Source organism: Pinus tabuliformis, chromosome 1_2 (assembly GCF_031772625.1).
Source record: "Pinus tabuliformis cultivar Carrire ecotype Pingquan chromosome 1_2, CPIR1, whole genome shotgun sequence".
In the NCBI taxonomy this organism is placed as follows: domain Eukaryota; kingdom Viridiplantae; phylum Streptophyta; class Pinopsida; order Pinales; family Pinaceae; genus Pinus; species Pinus tabuliformis.
This window is the reverse complement of record NC_142298.1, coordinates 500,371,923-500,389,103: the sequence shown is the minus strand read 5'-3', so window position 1 is coordinate 500,389,103 and position 17,181 is coordinate 500,371,923. Positions and strand designations below refer to the sequence as shown.

Below are 17,181 nucleotides of genomic sequence, written 5' to 3'. Positions count from 1 at the left end.
TCTCTCTCTCCTTAGCATTGGGTTTACACAAGGAGCAGCGCACGTAGGAAGGAGGACATTGAAGGGCAAGGAAGGAAGACGCAGAAGTTGCAAGTCATCTCTTTGACCAGCATTGACCAGCGTGGACATTTCAGTGCTACGGTTTTAGTGTGGTTGTCTCTCCTAGGCAGGCCGCAAATTCTAGCACGCAAATCAAGGCATTATGACCTTTGGTTTGACCAGCGTTGACTACCCTAATTTGTGGCAGCAGGTTGACTTCAGTTGAGTGCAGTTTGACTAGGTTTTTCGAACTATTTATGAGCTGCCTCTTCTTGCTGTTGGAGGCCTAGATGACCGGGAAATTGACCAAGCATATTGAAGGTCAATTTCATCTTGTTTGACCAGATTTGAATTTGTTGGTTAGGGTTTGTTGCTACTGTCATAAAATTACAGATTTATGCATTTATACTATTTCTCTCTCTGTTGAACTATTGAAGATTATAGAAGAATTGATCAAAGGGTTTCCCCACAGTGGGGTTTGTCCCTGGCTACCCGCCACATCTGGTGTCTCTTGTCTTGGCTTGTTCTCTGTCGATCTATTAATGTTCCATCTGCATTTTACTGTATGTTAATGTGATTGCTAATCAGTGGCTAATAAGAAGAAATTGAAGTAAATTGCACTAAGCATAGAACATACCATAATTTAACATGGTATCGGCGCTGAGGTGAAGGCAAAGCCCAAGCAAGAGCAAGAACAAGAGCAATTACCGAAGGCTTTTGAAGCAATCCTAAAGACTTCATGGGGTCCTCATCACACTTCCCTGCTGAAGACAAGCTCTGTGAGAAGTCTGACTATCACAGATGGAAGATGTCTCTCGGTCTGACATTGAAAGAGCAGGAAGTGTTGGACCATGTGAGAGGCAGAATCATTGAGCCTCCATCATTGGAAGAGCAGGAAGTGTTGGACCAGGAGTGAAGTCAAAGCAAAGAAGATCATTCGGGACTCTATCGACAAGCACCTGATAGCCTACGTTTCCGAGTTGACCACCTCCAAGAAAATTTACAATAGACTGGTAAGCTTATTTAAAGTTAGTGATGCAAATCAAGTTTTGTTTCTTAAGAATAAGCTGAAGGAAATTAAGAAGGGCAAAGATGAGAGTATGCAAGCCTACTTCTTAAGGATCACCGAGATCAAGAATGATCTCCTATCAATTGGGGAAGTCATTCCTGACAGGGAACTGACCATCACAACTCTCAGAGCGCTCCCATATGAATGGTACATATTCAGAACCACTATTCTCAACCATAATGTAATTCCAGGAATTGAGGAATTGACGGCAAGATGCATTCAAGAAGAAACAAAGATGGAAGAGCAGGAAATGCCTGCACTTAGAGGCAATCCCGCTGCATTCTCCTATCATGCTAAAAGGAGAAATAATTCTGGGGCAAAATCTAAGGGAAAGGCCAACCGAAAGGTGGAAAGAAAGGAACATGTTTCATTTGCAACAAAATTGACCACTATGCGAGGGAATGTCCTAATAGAAAGGACACATCTCATGACAATGATCAAAATCACTCCAAGGGCAATTCCCACAACAATCAAAGGAAGGGCAGGTTCAATGGCATGTCAAGGAAAGATGAATGTCGGAAATCAAGTTAGTGATCAACCCTCCAAGAAGGCAAGAAACTCCAAGTATGAATCTAACGTTGTAACAATAAGCAAGATGAATATTATCTGATATCAGCCCTCTCTACTACTTCTCCTCCAGACTCGTTGGGCAATTGGCTTATTGATAGTGGTGCCTCAAGGCACTTCACTGGTTACAAAGAAGCTCTCTCTAATCTAATAGAGAAGGAGACCAACCTGGAAATTATTCTTGGGGACAACTCCAAATATCCCATGAAAGGCGTAGGGAATGTCTCTCTTCAATTGAATCAGGGTAATACAATTCATTTGCAAGAAGTCCTATATGTACCTGATCTCAAAAAGAACCTAGTGTCCATTTCGGCAATGGAAGACAAAGGCTACAAGGTGGCCTTCATCAATGGCAAGGTACGTGTATGGAAAAAGAATTTTAAAGATGCTTTCACTCTTCGGTTTTGGGTTGACTCTCTATATCAAGTCGGAGGAAGTTCGCTGGGTGTCATGTCTTGTGAGTCGTGACACATCTCTTCAGTCCAAACTATAGCACTGGAGGTTTGCTCACCTTCATTACAAAGCTCTACCCGATGTGAGACAAATGGTGACATGGATGCTTGAGTTTAAAGTAGAGCAAGAAGGTGTATGACCGGGATGTGCCGAAGCGAAGCTCAAAAGGGGACCATTCCCCTCAAAGCATAGCAAGACCTCCAGTATACTACAATTGGTTCACTCTGACATATCTGGTATGATGCATGTGAACTCCTTGGGAGGATATTTATATTACCTCACTTTTACAGATGATTACTCTCACAAGACTTTGATATACTTCTTGAAAAATAAGGATGAAGTATTCTCCTGGTTCCATCACTTCAAAGCCTAGATCGAGAATCAAACTGAGAAGAAGATCAAGATCTTAAGGATTGATAATGGGACTGAGTATGAATCCATTGAGTTCCATAACTTTTGTAAGGAAGCTGACATTAAGAGGGAGACCACAACACCATACACTCCTGAGCAAAATGGTGTGGCGGAAAGGAAGAATCGTACGATTATGGAAGTCGTTTGTTCCATGCTCCATGATCAAAGGCTTCCAAAGTTTCTATGGGCCGAAGCTGCAAATACCATCATATATGTTCAAAACCGATGCCCTCATCAAGCATTGCATTCCAAGACTCCCGAAGAGATGTTCACTGGTAAGAAACCAGATGTATCTCAATTTAGAATTTTTGGAAATCCTGTTTATTTTCATGTGCCGAAAGAGAAAAGGAATAAATTGGGTGCATCTGGAAAGAAAGGAATCTTCGTGGGCTATAGCGAAAATACTAAGGGCTATAGAATCTATGTGGCTGGTCAAAGGGAAGTTGAGATTAGCCATGATGTCACCTTTGACGAAGATATGGCTCTTAGCAAAGTTGACAATCTTCCTATACTACGGAAATCTGGAGACGCTGACACCAGCAAACGAGAGGAAAAGAAAGATGAAACAATGCCCAGATTGGAAGAACCCATGGACCCTATTGATCCCCCTCCGCAAGAGCCTTCCTCTTCTAGGAAGAGGCCCTCATGGCTTAGGGGAACTCTTGATGATGTTGAAGGACACAATGCACCCAGAGGGACTTTCCGAGAAAGCAAGAAGCTGACTAGGTATCATGGATACTTGACCATTATGAGCACGATCATTCAAAATGAGCCCTCATCATTCGTTGAAGTTGTGAAGCATCAAGTATGGAAGGATGCTATGACTGAGGAATACAAGTCCATCATGAAGAACGATGCCTGGTATGTGGTCCCCAGACCCCAGGACAAACTGTTGTCACTTTGAAATGGTTTTACAAGATAAAGCATGACGCTGATAGAAGTGTTGAAAAGTATAAGGCTCGTTTAGTCACTTGTGGCTTCTCTCAAAAGGAAGGAATAGACTATGACGAGATATTTGCACCTGTTGCCCAATATACCACCATCCGCTCGATCATAGCCCTTGCTGCGTCGCAAGGATGGAACCTACATCAGATGGATGTCAAGACCACGTTCTTGCATGTTTCGATCAAAGAGGAAGTTTATGTGGAACAACCCGAAGGATTTGAGATTCATGATCGAGAATATCATGAATGCAGGTTGAAGAAAGCCCTTTATGGGCTGAAGCAAGCACCCCAAGCTTGGTATGAGAGAATCGATAGCTACTTGATGAAGCTGGGATTCACTAGGAGTGAAGCCGACCTAACCTTTACTTTAAGGTTCAAGATGATAAACCTCTCATACTGGTGTTGTACATTGACAACCTCTTTCTGACAGGTGCACACCCTCTCATTCACAAATGTAAGAGGGAGTTGGCTTCTGAGTTTGAGATGAAGGACCTAGGACTGATGCACTATTTCGTACGACTGGAAGTCTGGCAGAAGCCAGGGGAGATTTTCCTATCTCAAGGAAAATATGTGGTGAAGATATTGGAGAGATTCAATATGGTGGACTGCAAGCCCGTGACTACCCCGATGGAGCTTGACTTCAAGAAGTTAAGCGATAGTGTTGCCGGACCTGTTTTGCAAAATGCTACCAAGTATCGTCAACTCATCGAAGCATTGATGTTCTTGGTGAACTCCCATCCGGATATATGTTTTGCAGTCAACATGTTGAGTCAACATATGGTTGAGCCTCACCACACACATTGGATTGGTGTCAAGAATATGTTGAGATACCTTCGTGGCACAATCACTCATGAGTTGAGATGCACCGCCGGAGATGTGAGACTACATGGATATACCGATGTTGATTGGGCAGGAAGTGTGGTGGACCGAAAGAGCACTTCCAGGTGATGTTTCAATTTTGGGATCTGCCTCGATATCCTGGATGAGTAGGAAGCAGAAGTCGGTGGCTTTGAGCACTGCTGAGGCAAAGTACATTGCTGTGAGGCTGTCCGGTTGCGGAAGCTCTTTAGTGAGCTGTTTGGATTTACATTGGATACTACCGTGATCCTGTGTGGCAACCAGAGCAGGATTTGTTTATCAGAGAATTTCGTATTTCATGATCGCTCCAAGCATATCGATATCATGTACCACTATATTCGGGATATGGTGCAGCGGGGAGCAATAAGGCTCCAATATATCGATACCGATGAGCAAGTCACCAACATTCTAACGAAGCCCCTGGGAAGGTCAAATTCTTGACTTTTGGAGAACGACTTGGGGTCGTTGAGAGACCCTCTTATGAGGGTCCTGCATGATGGATGCACTGAGCTCTGAGAGCTCCGGGGGGGCGTGGGGTACTTCTTGGAGCGACATGCGACCACGGGGCGACTCACCCTCCCCTAGTGGTGCGCTATGTATAGGGTGAAAGGTTCAGCCCTCCCTTATGATACCCCATGGCGACTTAGGGACAAGATGATTGGTTCTCCTGTCGAGTCATCTTACCCATGCAGTCTGGGACTCATGGGAAGTACCTCTCATCTGATCAATGAGCAGGGAAATGGGGTTAGGGACCATAGTAGTACCATCGATGGACGCATCGTTGTGTCTACTATACTCCCTATTCTCGGATGACCTCCATTGATCTGGGATCAACGAAACTGATCTGGGATCAACGAAACTGATTTGGGATCAGTAAGAGTGGTTTGACACACTCTCTGGGACTGACTTCGGGTCAGTGGAGGATGGTATGATACATCCTCGATTATTTCTTCTTCTTCATAGTTCAGCAGAGCTGAACCGCGCAGTGCAGATCAGTGCATTTGATGGAAAAGATAGTACCGACGGTTAGATGGATTAGCAGATGGAGTTCTCCCTAGTTGAGAGGGAGTGTTAAAATTGGCAACTAGGGCCAAACTCCATGTGGGTCATCTTATTTATGGCAGCTGATATTTTTCTTGGATTCCTCTCGTTGAGAGGTGTAGGATTAATCTAACAATCATCTGATTCTGACAAGTATTTATGGAGATGTGAATTTATTTGTATTTACTTGACAAATTGTCAAGGTCGGCCAGTAGCTAAATGTGTGGCACACATGCTCAGCGTTTCATATAAATACAAGTGAGGTTGAGGGATTATTCCATCATCTCATCTCACTCATTCTTCTCTCTCTCTCCTTAGCATTGTGTTTACACAAGGAGCAGCTCACACGTGGGAAGAAAGAGGACGTTGAAGGGCAAGGAAGGAAGACACAGAAAGGAGGATGCAAGCGCTGCAGGTCATCTCTTTGACCAGCGTGGACATTTCAAGGCTGCAGTTTTAGTGTGGCTGTCTCTCCTAGGTAGGCCGCAAATTTTGGCACGCAAACTGAGGAATTCTGACCTCTAGTTTGACCAGCGTTGACTGCCCTAGTTTGTAGCAGCAGGTTGACTTCAGTTGACTATAGTTTGACTGGGCTTTTAGGACTATTTATGGGTTGCCTCTTCTTGCTGTTGGAGGCCTAGATGACCGGGAAATTGACCAAGCATATTGAACGTCAATTTCATCTTGTTTGACCAAATTTGAATTTGTTGGTTAGGGTTTGCTGCTGTTGTCATAAAATTTTAGATTTATGTATTTGTATTATTTCTCTCTCTGCGGAACTATTGAAGATTATAGAAGATTTGATCAAAGGGTTTCCCCACATTGGGGTTTGTCCCTGGCTAGCCGCCACATTTGGTGTCTGTTGTCTTGGCTTGTTTTTTGTCGATCTATTAATGTTCCATCTACATTTTACTATATGTTAATGTGATTGCTAATCAGTGGCTAATAAGAAGAAATTGAAGTAAACTGCACTAAGCATAGAACATACCATAATTTAACACTTTACAACAAACATTTATGGGAAGGGAGCTACTCCATTCAAGGATCTATGGTCACTATGCAAAATAGACGAGACCAAGTTGAAAGCAAAATATGATGTAGTATCAAATGATCAAACTCACGCATATGTTGTTATGGCAAAGAGAAAAGGGAAGTTTGGGAAATTTGGTCCTCAGGAAAAAAAGAAGAACATGGCAAAGGTTCAATGTTATGGATGTCAAGAATATGGGGACTACAAGAGGGATTGTCCTAAACTCAAGAAGAACAACATCAAAAGACGAAGAGAAGAAGCCCATATCACTGAAGAAATGGAGGAAGCTGAAAAGAAGAAATCCAAGAAAGAGGAAGTAAAAGATTTCTACTATGATTGAGATAGTCGTCCTCACCTAGTTCTCTTCAAGTTCTTGTTTTCAAGTTGTTCTGTGTACAGCGATCATGGTAGGAATTACTAAGAAGCATGATAGGATGCATCATGGCATCATAGAAGCATACAATTAAAAGCAAGAGCTCATGACATTATCTTAAAATTAGTATGAAAGATAGTTAAATAGAAGTCTATGGCAGCCACCTATAGAAAGATGTAGCTCTTGATAACCTCGTTAGAAGCATAAGTAGCACTTATGGAAAGAAGAAATTCATCTATTATAAAAAGCTCATCATGCATTATTGAAGAGGAGCATTTGTTGGATGAAGATAATCAAGATCCTCTGTTGGAATCTGCACTGGAAGGTTCACTTATTGAAAGGAGCAAGTGTTTCGAGAATTCCACCTTGTATGGGATACATGGAATAAAGGTATGATGTCATAAGATACGAAGCAAGTCAAGATGATTGGAGCTCTTTCAATCAAAGAAGTTGTTGAAGGAAGTCTAGATGACCTAAAGAGAGAAATGAGGTATGTACACATATATTTAATTAAGTCATGTCATATGGTTGCAAATATCATGAATGAATGCTCTACCTCGAGAGCATCTCTACCTTTGGAAGGATGCAGGAAGGGATGATTCGCACATTGACAAGATGAAATCAACATAATATGTCCTCATATGAAATATGAGGTGGTTGACAAAATTGGAGGAACTATAATTGGAAGTTCCTAGAAAGAAATCTGTGAAGAAAGAAAGGAAGAGATCACGAAAAAATGCAACTATGGAGAAGACAATCAACATCCAGGGACTAAAAGATTTGACTATGATATCTCCATGGGAAAGATATGAAAATCCTGATGAAAACTGAAAAAGAAAGAGACCCTTGACATTATATATCGTTTGGAGATGTGTCAATATGTATGCAGGGTATCTTTTGGAGATGTGTCAATATGTATGTAGGATGCTTATGCAAACATGGAGATGTCATGATGAAATACCATCACAAAGGTAATTTTTATTTAATGATCATTTCTCTATTTTTGAACAATATCTAGATGGGCTTATGCAAGGCTGTCAAGGGAAGAGTTGTGGATATCTTCTACAATTGAAGTTCATGTGGCAGGATGAAAGGTCCTTAAAGAAACATGACATGAAGAAGGTAGCAAGGCATAAAGGAAGGCCAGATATGGACTAATGGATCACTTTCTGATGAAAAGAAGGATGACATGATTGACATGATTCATGAAAGTGATGGATGGTCTGTGCCCTACAAAGAAGTCCCAAAAGATGCAGGCTTCATATGAAAGAAGAAGTTCATGACATCGAAAGAAGAAGTCTTACAAGCAGCTAATTGTCCCATGATCTCCACCTAAAGAGTTGTTGGAAGCAACTCCCTAGTCAAAAGGGAGCTTGGATACATTCAATTATAGGAATGGGTATGTTCCTCAATGGAATGGATACATCCTCCCTAGTTGAGAGGGAGAGATAGACACATCATTCTTGTCTTCACTTGGGAAGATAGAATGGAGGATTGGGTAAGCATCTGGCATCTGATACTCTTTGAGGATGTGGTAGGGCATCCAAGATAAGAGTAGTCGTAGAGGACCGATATACTTTGAGGATTGGGAATCCAACATAAGAATAGTCCAGGTGGAACATACTCTGAGAAAGCCTGGGTAGGGTATATTTCGAGAGAGACAATGATGAGGGTGTCTATAAATCATTGGTCTCACCAGCATTGTTCTCTGACCTTGTGGAGAGATAGAGTTGTTAGTCAAGGCCTTGCTATGTGACAATGTTGGATGTTATGATGCTAAACAGATGGGTTACCAATCCGACTCTTCTTATGAGAATTCTTCAAATTGAGAATGTCCAAGTACCTTGTATGAATTATGAATACCTCCCTAGTTAAGAGGGAGTGTTGAAATATGTAACTAGGTTCGGTCTTCATAATGACATGTGTAATCTTGATTTTATGTTATTGATGTAAAAAAAAAAAAAAAAAAAATTGTAATGCTTGAGTCATGGGTTTCATGCTCCAGGAATTTTATAGATGAAGCTCCCATTGTGAGCTATTAGGTTTGGTCATCAAGTCATCAAATCATCAAGTCCAGTGAGTCCAAGTCATGTATTGGAGGCCCATTTGGGCATGTTACATATTGTAAAAAGAGAATTTGTTTGAGTCATTAACTCTCCAAGACCTTGTCACAAGTACTCCTTCAAGTCGGCCCTCAAAAGGAGATGGAGATCATTCTAGAAGAGCATGTCGGCCTACTCACTTGCACAAGTTAGCTTATTTCATGGGCAGATCACTATATATAGTGAGGACTCGGCCTCACTTGAGACACCACTCAATCAAGCATCTGAAATACAACAAGAAGTGCGAGAAAAGGAGTAATAGGAGCCTCTCATCTAGCGAAGAAAGAAGAAGAAGAAACCAAAGTGTTTTTGGCACTATTTTTGGGTTATTCTCCTCGCACGTGTGACAGGGATTAGGGTTTTTGCAGTAGGGTTGCACCATCCATTGAAGAAGCCTAGAAGAAGGTCACTAAACCAACATTCTTGCCAGCGAAGATCATAAGGAGAAGCCCTCAAGTCAAGCGAAGAAAGAAAATACCATCAAGCTCCATCAATCAACCCACACGTGTGAAATTGCAAAAGTTTCAGGCATGCCGAGAATTGTAGGATTGTGGAAGAGGGTCGAAATTTCAGAGAACCGAAATTAACAGTGCTAGAAGTCAGTTTGACCAGTGTTGACTTGGGTCAAAAGGAGAAGCAATGAAAAAGGGTCTCGTGACTTGGTCTTGGAGAAGTTGATAAGTCAAGGGTCTTGGTCTTGGAATTCGTCACTTGAAGTTTCTATAAGAAGAATTTGTTTGAGTTGTCCTCTCAAGTTGGAGAGGTTTTGGCCCTAGTTGATCGGCTACATTTTGTGTCTCTTGTCTCATGCTTATTTATAATTTGGTCATTGTTTGATGATAGAAAACATTAACATAATCAACAGAGAGAAAGAAGCAAATAAAAGACTAATAAAAGTTGCATCACAAGCAGTTACCATTTAAGAGAAATCACCTCATCCCTATGCCCTAAATTTCTCAACAAGCCTCTATGTCTAGATCCAAAAATTTCAGAAATCTTAAAGGTCGAAGTTCTTTAGATCAAACCCCAAAATAGGATATCCAGTTACTTATGAAATAAGGCCTCGACGTCTCAGAAAATACACATCCTATACAATTTGTTTATTGTGATTGACTTTTAAAAGGACGGAATCATTAAGAAGTATATATTGAGAAGTCTTGAGCATATGAGACTGGCCTATTGTTTCCAAAAAAATAGAAAGTGCTAATGCTCATTGCCAAGGAAGAATGCTTCTCATAAATCGAAGATACTTGGTCTACTACAAGACTGGAAAAAAGTCCTTTAAGGAAAGGAACTAAGACCATGGAATATCATAAGGTAATTGGTTCAGTCAAGTCAAAGCCAACAAAGTTTGATTGCATTGCCAGGCATGCGTTATTTCAGAAGTTTTGTTCTTTTGAGAATTGAAAATGTATTTTCCCTCAATCTCTAGTTCAAGCAATTTGGGACAAGTCTGTGCTATAATTCAAGAATGCATCTCAAGACAAAACATATAAAGTCTCAAGTCTTTGTGAAGATTTCTAACAATAACTGAAGACTTTGTATGAAAGAAAGTATGTCAGCATACAAGTTATCTTGAGACATGTTGACTCTCTCAATACGATTCATGTTCGATAAGTCTAAAAGCCAAAATATGAGCGAAAATGAACTTGCAAAGCCAAAGTTTCTATATAGATCTATGAAACTATGAAATAGCATGTGACCTTTGAAGTTCCTTTCTAAATGGGATTTGCAAAGAGTTATTCAACCTTTTTGCTTTAAGTATCATGAAGACATTCTCCTATGTTTCGAATACTCAAAGGTTGATGATGTAAAGGAAGCAAAATTATTTGATATTATTAAACTTTCGTTGTTAATAATATTGTTATGGGCTTACAAGAAGAGGTCGAGTTCCTCTTTAGAATTAACGTCCAAAGTCATCTCAAGGAAATTTACAAAATATGATGTGCTTAAGATATTTGAAAAGCTAAAATGTAATGGTTGAATTGGTAATAGTTGAAGCAACATTCAAATATAATTTGCACTGATTGCAATAAAGTTTTTTTGCTATTAGAGCTATTGATCACTTGTTAAAATTGGCAACTAGGGCCAAACTCCATGTGGGTCATCTTATTAATGGAAGCTGATATTTTTCTTGGATCCCTCTCATCGAGAGGTGTAGGACTGATCTAAAGATCATCCGATTCCGATAAGTATTCATGGAGATATGAATTTATTTGTGTTATGGGGCAATTCGTCAAGGTCGGTCAGCAACCAAATAAACCCCACTTATGCTCAACATTATAGTATAAATAGAGGTGGCCTTCAAGTCATTTTAAATACACTTGGGATCTCTTCCTCTCTACTTGTCTTTGGGTTTTAGTAGGAGGAGAGATCCTAAGGGATAACGTTGCCCTAATCCAAAGGGCAAGCCGGAACTGCCGGGAACAACCGGAATTGCCGGGAACTGCCGGAAATGCTGGGAAAGTTGATGCAGAGGGCAGAACCCAGAACTGCTAGGAATAGTCAGAACTGTCGGGAACTGCCAGAATTGTCGAGAAAGCTGACGCAGAGGGCAGAAGCCGGAACCGCTAACACAGAGGGTAGAAGCTGGAACTGTCGGGAACTGCCAGGAACAACCGGAATTGTCGGGAACTGTCGGGAACAACTGGAATTGTCGAGAATTGCCGGAATTACTAGGAAAGCTGACATAGAGGGCAGAAGCCAGAATTGCCGGGAATAGCCGAAACTGCCAAAACAGCCGGGGAAGCTGACGCAGAAGGCAGAAGCCGGAACAGCTGGAACTGTCGGGAACTGCCGTAACAGCTGACGCAAAGGGAAAAAGCCGAAACTATCGGGAACAACCGGAACTACTGGGAACAGCTGGAACTGCTAGGAACTGCCGTGCACTGCTGGAACATCCAGAGCATCCGTCTCCGAAGGAGAGCAGCATGCAAGGAACAACTAACTAACACTGGGACAGTTGTATGGTACTTAGCAGCAAATACACCAAGCATACAATGTTACAGGCTGTTAGACTGAGTTAACTAGTCAATCACAAGACCGAGTTCTAAAAATAAACTTGCCAGATATAGCATGAGCAAAAAGCTTATAAGGAGGATCAAGGCACAGAATTGATTCATTGTTTTGTGAGCACGAGTTGGTGAGACAAGGCAATAGAGAGCACGAGTTTGTGTGCAGAAGCTTGTGTGTGGAAAGAGCATACTAAGGAGAAACCTGTGCACAGTTGATAGAGGAGAATTTCATTCAGATTTGCGGAAAGAAATAGGGAAGCAGGATTAGGGTTCTTGCAAGGTGTTTCAGCTCAGGACAAGCAGGGAGAACAGGACTATTTTTCTATTGAAACAAGGTTGTATTGTAAGAGATCTATTGCTCAAAATTCTATCAATATAATTCTCAAACAAGCAGAGGGTTTCCCAGTTGGGTTCCCTAGAAAATTCTGTGTTATTATATTGTGTTAATGTGTTTTTAATTCTGTTCTATTCCACTGCAAAAGAGTAGAGAAATTATGTGTCTTGGTGTTACAATTTAGTTTCAGATTTGTTCACTACAGCAGTGCAGAATTTTCAAGGAATTTCTACAGACAGTCTCATCTGATGTTGATAAGGTCTAAATTTCAGTGCTACATTCAGCAGTTCCAGTTCAGACTCAATGGAATCTCACAACTCATATCTAACACAATGCATACTGTACTAGCAATTCATAATTTTTTTTCATTTTGGGAGGTCCTTTTGGACTCGATTATCATATGTTTTTTTTCCTATTTTGATATATTCTTCGGATTTAAGCCACTGTAGTATTCCGGAGAATAAGGTTGACATGAATTCCAATGGAAAAATCTCATCTTTACAAAAATACAAAAAAGCTAAGACCGAATCAAGAAAGCTTACGTACAAAAAGGGTATGTTCAATTCACTGATTATATTTTATGTAGTCCTCTGTATTTTTCAGGGATCCAAATATTATACCTAAGTATAGTATTCTAGGTGATTGTTTCAGATTGAAAAAATCATATGTATAGATAAGTAGGTCAATATTCAAAAAAAACATACAGTTCACTGTTAAAACTTGTAAATTTTGGTAAATATTGTTCATATGTGCATATTTTATGTAAAAAATAGGTGAATTTTTAATGTGAAAATGGCCAATTCACAAATGTATTTTTTGAAACCAAGTGCAAAAATAGCCAGTTAGCAAAAATTCACCCCTAAAAAATATCCTGGGCCACCAGCCCTGCATCCCTGCATCTTCTTGAGAAATGATCCTATTGCAAGATCATAAAAAGTACAGACGATAATGACATTTGTGCTCGAAGGAGAATTAGGTCTTAACTTCATTCAGAAGAGGATCTCCACATTAAAATCAAAGCTGCTGAAGCTTGATAAACATAACTTCATCAACCAAGTCATTTGCAACAACGGAGAACATTTTCATTGCTGAGGCTGGCTATGAGGAATATTAGCACCCCGCTATAATTAATGATTCTGTCAGTTTCTAAGGCGGAAAGAAAATAAATTGGAACGTTGAACACGGCTAAAACTAAGGACTCTTTTGTTTCTGAAAAAGGATGAGAGACCAGACTATATTTGCGCTGAAATAAAAATGTTAAAGACAAAAAAATTGTCCCACCAATGGGGCATAGGTTCGCTGCTATGGTCAATGGAGTATGAACCCATTCAACAGGGTTTCATTCTCACTATGATCTGCCTCACCCAAATTACATGAGTTACAAAGGGATCAGATGAGGTGCAAGCTTCAGGCAATTTCGGTGGAATAGTTCCACCTCATACCCGGTATGTAAGCCAAAGAAACCCCAGTCTGTAAGGTGCAGCCCCTTGCAGCATGTGTAAAAAGGGAAGAGAGACGAGTATTTGTACACTGTTAAAAATGTTCAAAAATTGGACCCACCCATGGGGTAAAGGTTTGCTGGTAAGGTCGATGGAGTATTGAGCCATTCACTAGGGTTTCATTCTCACCGTGGTCTGACCCACTCGAATGGCATCAGTCACAAAGGAATCAGACCAGGTGCAAGCCCCGGGCAATTGTAGTGGAATAGTTACACCTCGCACCTGGCATGTAAGCCAAAGAAACCCCATTCTGTGCAGAGCGACCCCACGGGGCATGCTATTCTTGAAAGACTTCCAATCAAAAAAGAAAAGAAAAAAATCATTTTTGCCCCGCTCTCATCAAGCATTCAAGTTAGTTCATCCAATCCTCCACGTCATATACATTCTAACTATTTTTGCTTTCAGACCTGATCAATGTCCAACGCAGCTGTCCAGGAGGAAATGATCAGAGCTAGATTCTGACAGTAAGGTTTTAAGTAAAAAATTCCAAAATAAAAATGAGATAACTAGAAGCAGTAAACAATCCCGGGATAAAGATTTGTTTGTTGCGGTGCAGTGCAGTAAATTTGATTTTCAGAATGATTGCGTGAGACTTAGGTGCCCTGCTGTGATCCACGCCATTATAGAAGCAGCATTAAGTATGTTCAATCTCCTAATCACAAGTTCGAATCTTTAGAGGTCATTGCATTATATGTGCTCTGAAAACAGAAAAGATCAGAATGGAATAGTGATTCAATTAAATGAAGAATAAGAATACTGCCGTGTACCTTCTCAGAATAAGAACAGGGGACGCAGGGCCCTGAGGACAAGCATTCAAAAGTGGCGTTGTCAATTTTTTCCAATCTCTCCTCCGCTAATTCTCGCTTTTCAAGGCTGCATAACAATTAAAAATCATTGGAAATCCTTCATCGCATTCCCCATCAGGCCATGCTAGACCACCATTGTTAAATTAGTACAAAACAAGAAGATAGAGGGCGATGGTACCTGGAACATTCTGTTGCTGGTGGACATATGTACGCTACGCAGCACAGCAGAATTGTCAACAGCTTCAGAGTATCCACAATTGCCATCCTGAGATTGGCAATCAAATTATTCCAACGCGCATATAGATAACCCGGACATTAACACAAGAAATCTCTTTTGTATAATCGCAGAGGTGTTGTTGAGGATACCCTGTTCTTCAAAGTATCAAGAAAGCTTTCATCTGGTAATGTGTGACTTACGAAATGAAATGATATATTAAGATGTATGAGAGATTAAAAAGTAGTTATGTGTTTTTGGTTTTGATTCAAATTGATGATGCCCTCGGTCAACTTTCTAACAATTTTTTAGCGAAAAAACAATAATTTTCTAGCGAAAAAATAATGGCAAGAAACTATGCTAACATGTTCTCATAACATGTTTTTGAATGCATCACATTCCAAAATGAAATGTTTTTCCAATTCCACAATCCCAGATGTGCAAAATGTACACACCCATTATAAATTCATTAAAAGAACTAACGAATTATGGGTGTCCCAAAGGTTTGTTGGTTGGGCAAGGTGAGATGGTCTTAATTTCCCTTTGGTGTTTACTTAATTTCAATGATATATTATTTTGTGATTGTATTTGTGGCGGTTATTGTGGGTTGTACTTTTATACTTGCAGTAGTGGGTGAAGTTTGATGCAAATGTTTGTATCTGTGTTGGTGTTTGTGTATGTGTATATTTCTTAATGATGGGTGGGTTTTGTGCGAGTTTAAAGAGTTTTTATAGAGTATATATCTCTCATCCACAACTCTTTTTACTTACACAATGAATATCAAACATCTTAGGCAAATGATTTATATTGAAATCTTGTTGATTGTACCCATTTTTACATGGAGTTAATCATGCTAGTCTCAACATGATAAGTGAAAGCCACTAAAAGAACCCCTAATTGGATGTTGTGGCAAACTAATTACATAAATTATTGAATAATATGTAATTGATTAAATTATTTGTGTGGAAGTATGATTACAAATGAAGCACACATGAAGTAAGTTAGACAAAATAGTCTTATGTTATTATGAAAGGATATGTACATTGGTTATTGAAATAGATCATGAAAAGGAAAAGGTGTTATACTATTTTATGTTCTATCATATATTTTATAAATGGAAGTACATATGAGTATTAGAATGTCTATTTACTTTTTGTAAGTGATTTAGTGCCACAATTGTTGATGAATGTTTTACACTGTCCATTTAGTTTTCCTATGTGGTTCAATGTTGCAAATGTTGATAAGTATTCATTTCCTAGTGCCCGTGAGCCATTATAGTTACATGAGTGCAATGGTCTTAGTGGTGATTGGCATTCCTAACTCATAAACAAAGGAAGTGGGGTTGTAATAATGTTGATATGGGTGCACACAAGTTTTTGTGGTGTGCATGTGTATGTCACTTAGTTGTGAACACATAGGATGGAACTTGGTGCACATAGTAGGAACTTAATGCAGTAGATGGCGTAGAGGTTTTACAAACATGTGGGCAAGGGATCTGCCCCTTGATCTTGCTAATGAGAAATAATGGTGGCCATCATGGGTACTCACCCTTGGACCCCAAGGGTTGCACTACACACTTTGCCTATTGATACAAGGACAAGATGATGAGGTGCTTTGAATGGAGGAAGTTGGTGTAAAGGATGGATGCTTCTTGTGATGCATGAGGCTCTGCGCCAAAAACTATGCTTGCCCTCATATCAATCAATGATTGAATGCACATTGTATTAGGTAGATTTAGCATGAATCAACGTGGGAAATTTGGACGTGTTGTAAATAAGCTAATATTCTTAGTCACATTTCTGATGCTACAACCTAGTCACATAATTCCAAAGTTAAATCACATTAATACCTTGCCGTTCTACCTTAACGTTCACGCTTTTATTTCAAACACGAAAGTCTAAATATTGTGAAGATTTTGGCATGGGTGGAGAGCTCAACACATTGTTACATGTGAAAGAACGTTAAGCTCTAGACCAGACCCATGTTGGCGCTAAAGAAGGGGGGTGGGAAGACCCAAGGTTCAAGAGTTATCCAACAAAACCCCCAAGGATATTGGCATTAGCAACACCCACAAGCAAGTGAGCTCTCACTCGAGGTATGCAATGGGATTGTAGAACCTATGTAGGTTGTGCAAGGAGTTATGGGAATATGATGCTATCTCAACTTACAAAGATCCATCCTAGAATATCGTAGTTGTAGCGTGACGCAAATATCCCATGGCTTAAACATACATGTTCTTGACTTTTTTCATGTGCAATTCAATAGTTATAAATTCTTTATATATTATCAATTGCACATATCCTACAAATTATAAGAGAAACCCATCCTTTGACAACCCTTTAACATGTATGCGTAGTATAACTTCAATAGGAAATAGCAAAAATTGGGTTCATTCTTTATACATTGGTCTAGATATACACAACAACC

General features: G+C 40.1%; 1 protein-coding gene across 1 annotated transcript in view; it reads right to left on the bottom strand.

Moving 5' to 3' along the window:
- Positions 1 to 14,976, bottom strand: part of LOC149206534 (structural polyprotein) — a 77,408-nt gene extending 62,432 nt beyond the window's left edge. Inside the window, exons 1-2 of the mRNA XM_089395452.1 lie at positions 14,719 to 14,976; positions 14,502 to 14,607 (exon numbers count right to left, since the gene is read on the bottom strand). Of these exons, the coding sequence (XP_089251578.1) occupies positions 14,502 to 14,607; positions 14,719 to 14,804 (192 nt within the window). The 5' untranslated portion in view covers positions 14,805 to 14,976. The remainder of the gene's footprint in view (positions 1 to 14,501; positions 14,608 to 14,718) is intronic.
- Positions 14,977 to 17,181: the final 2,205 nt, after the last annotated feature.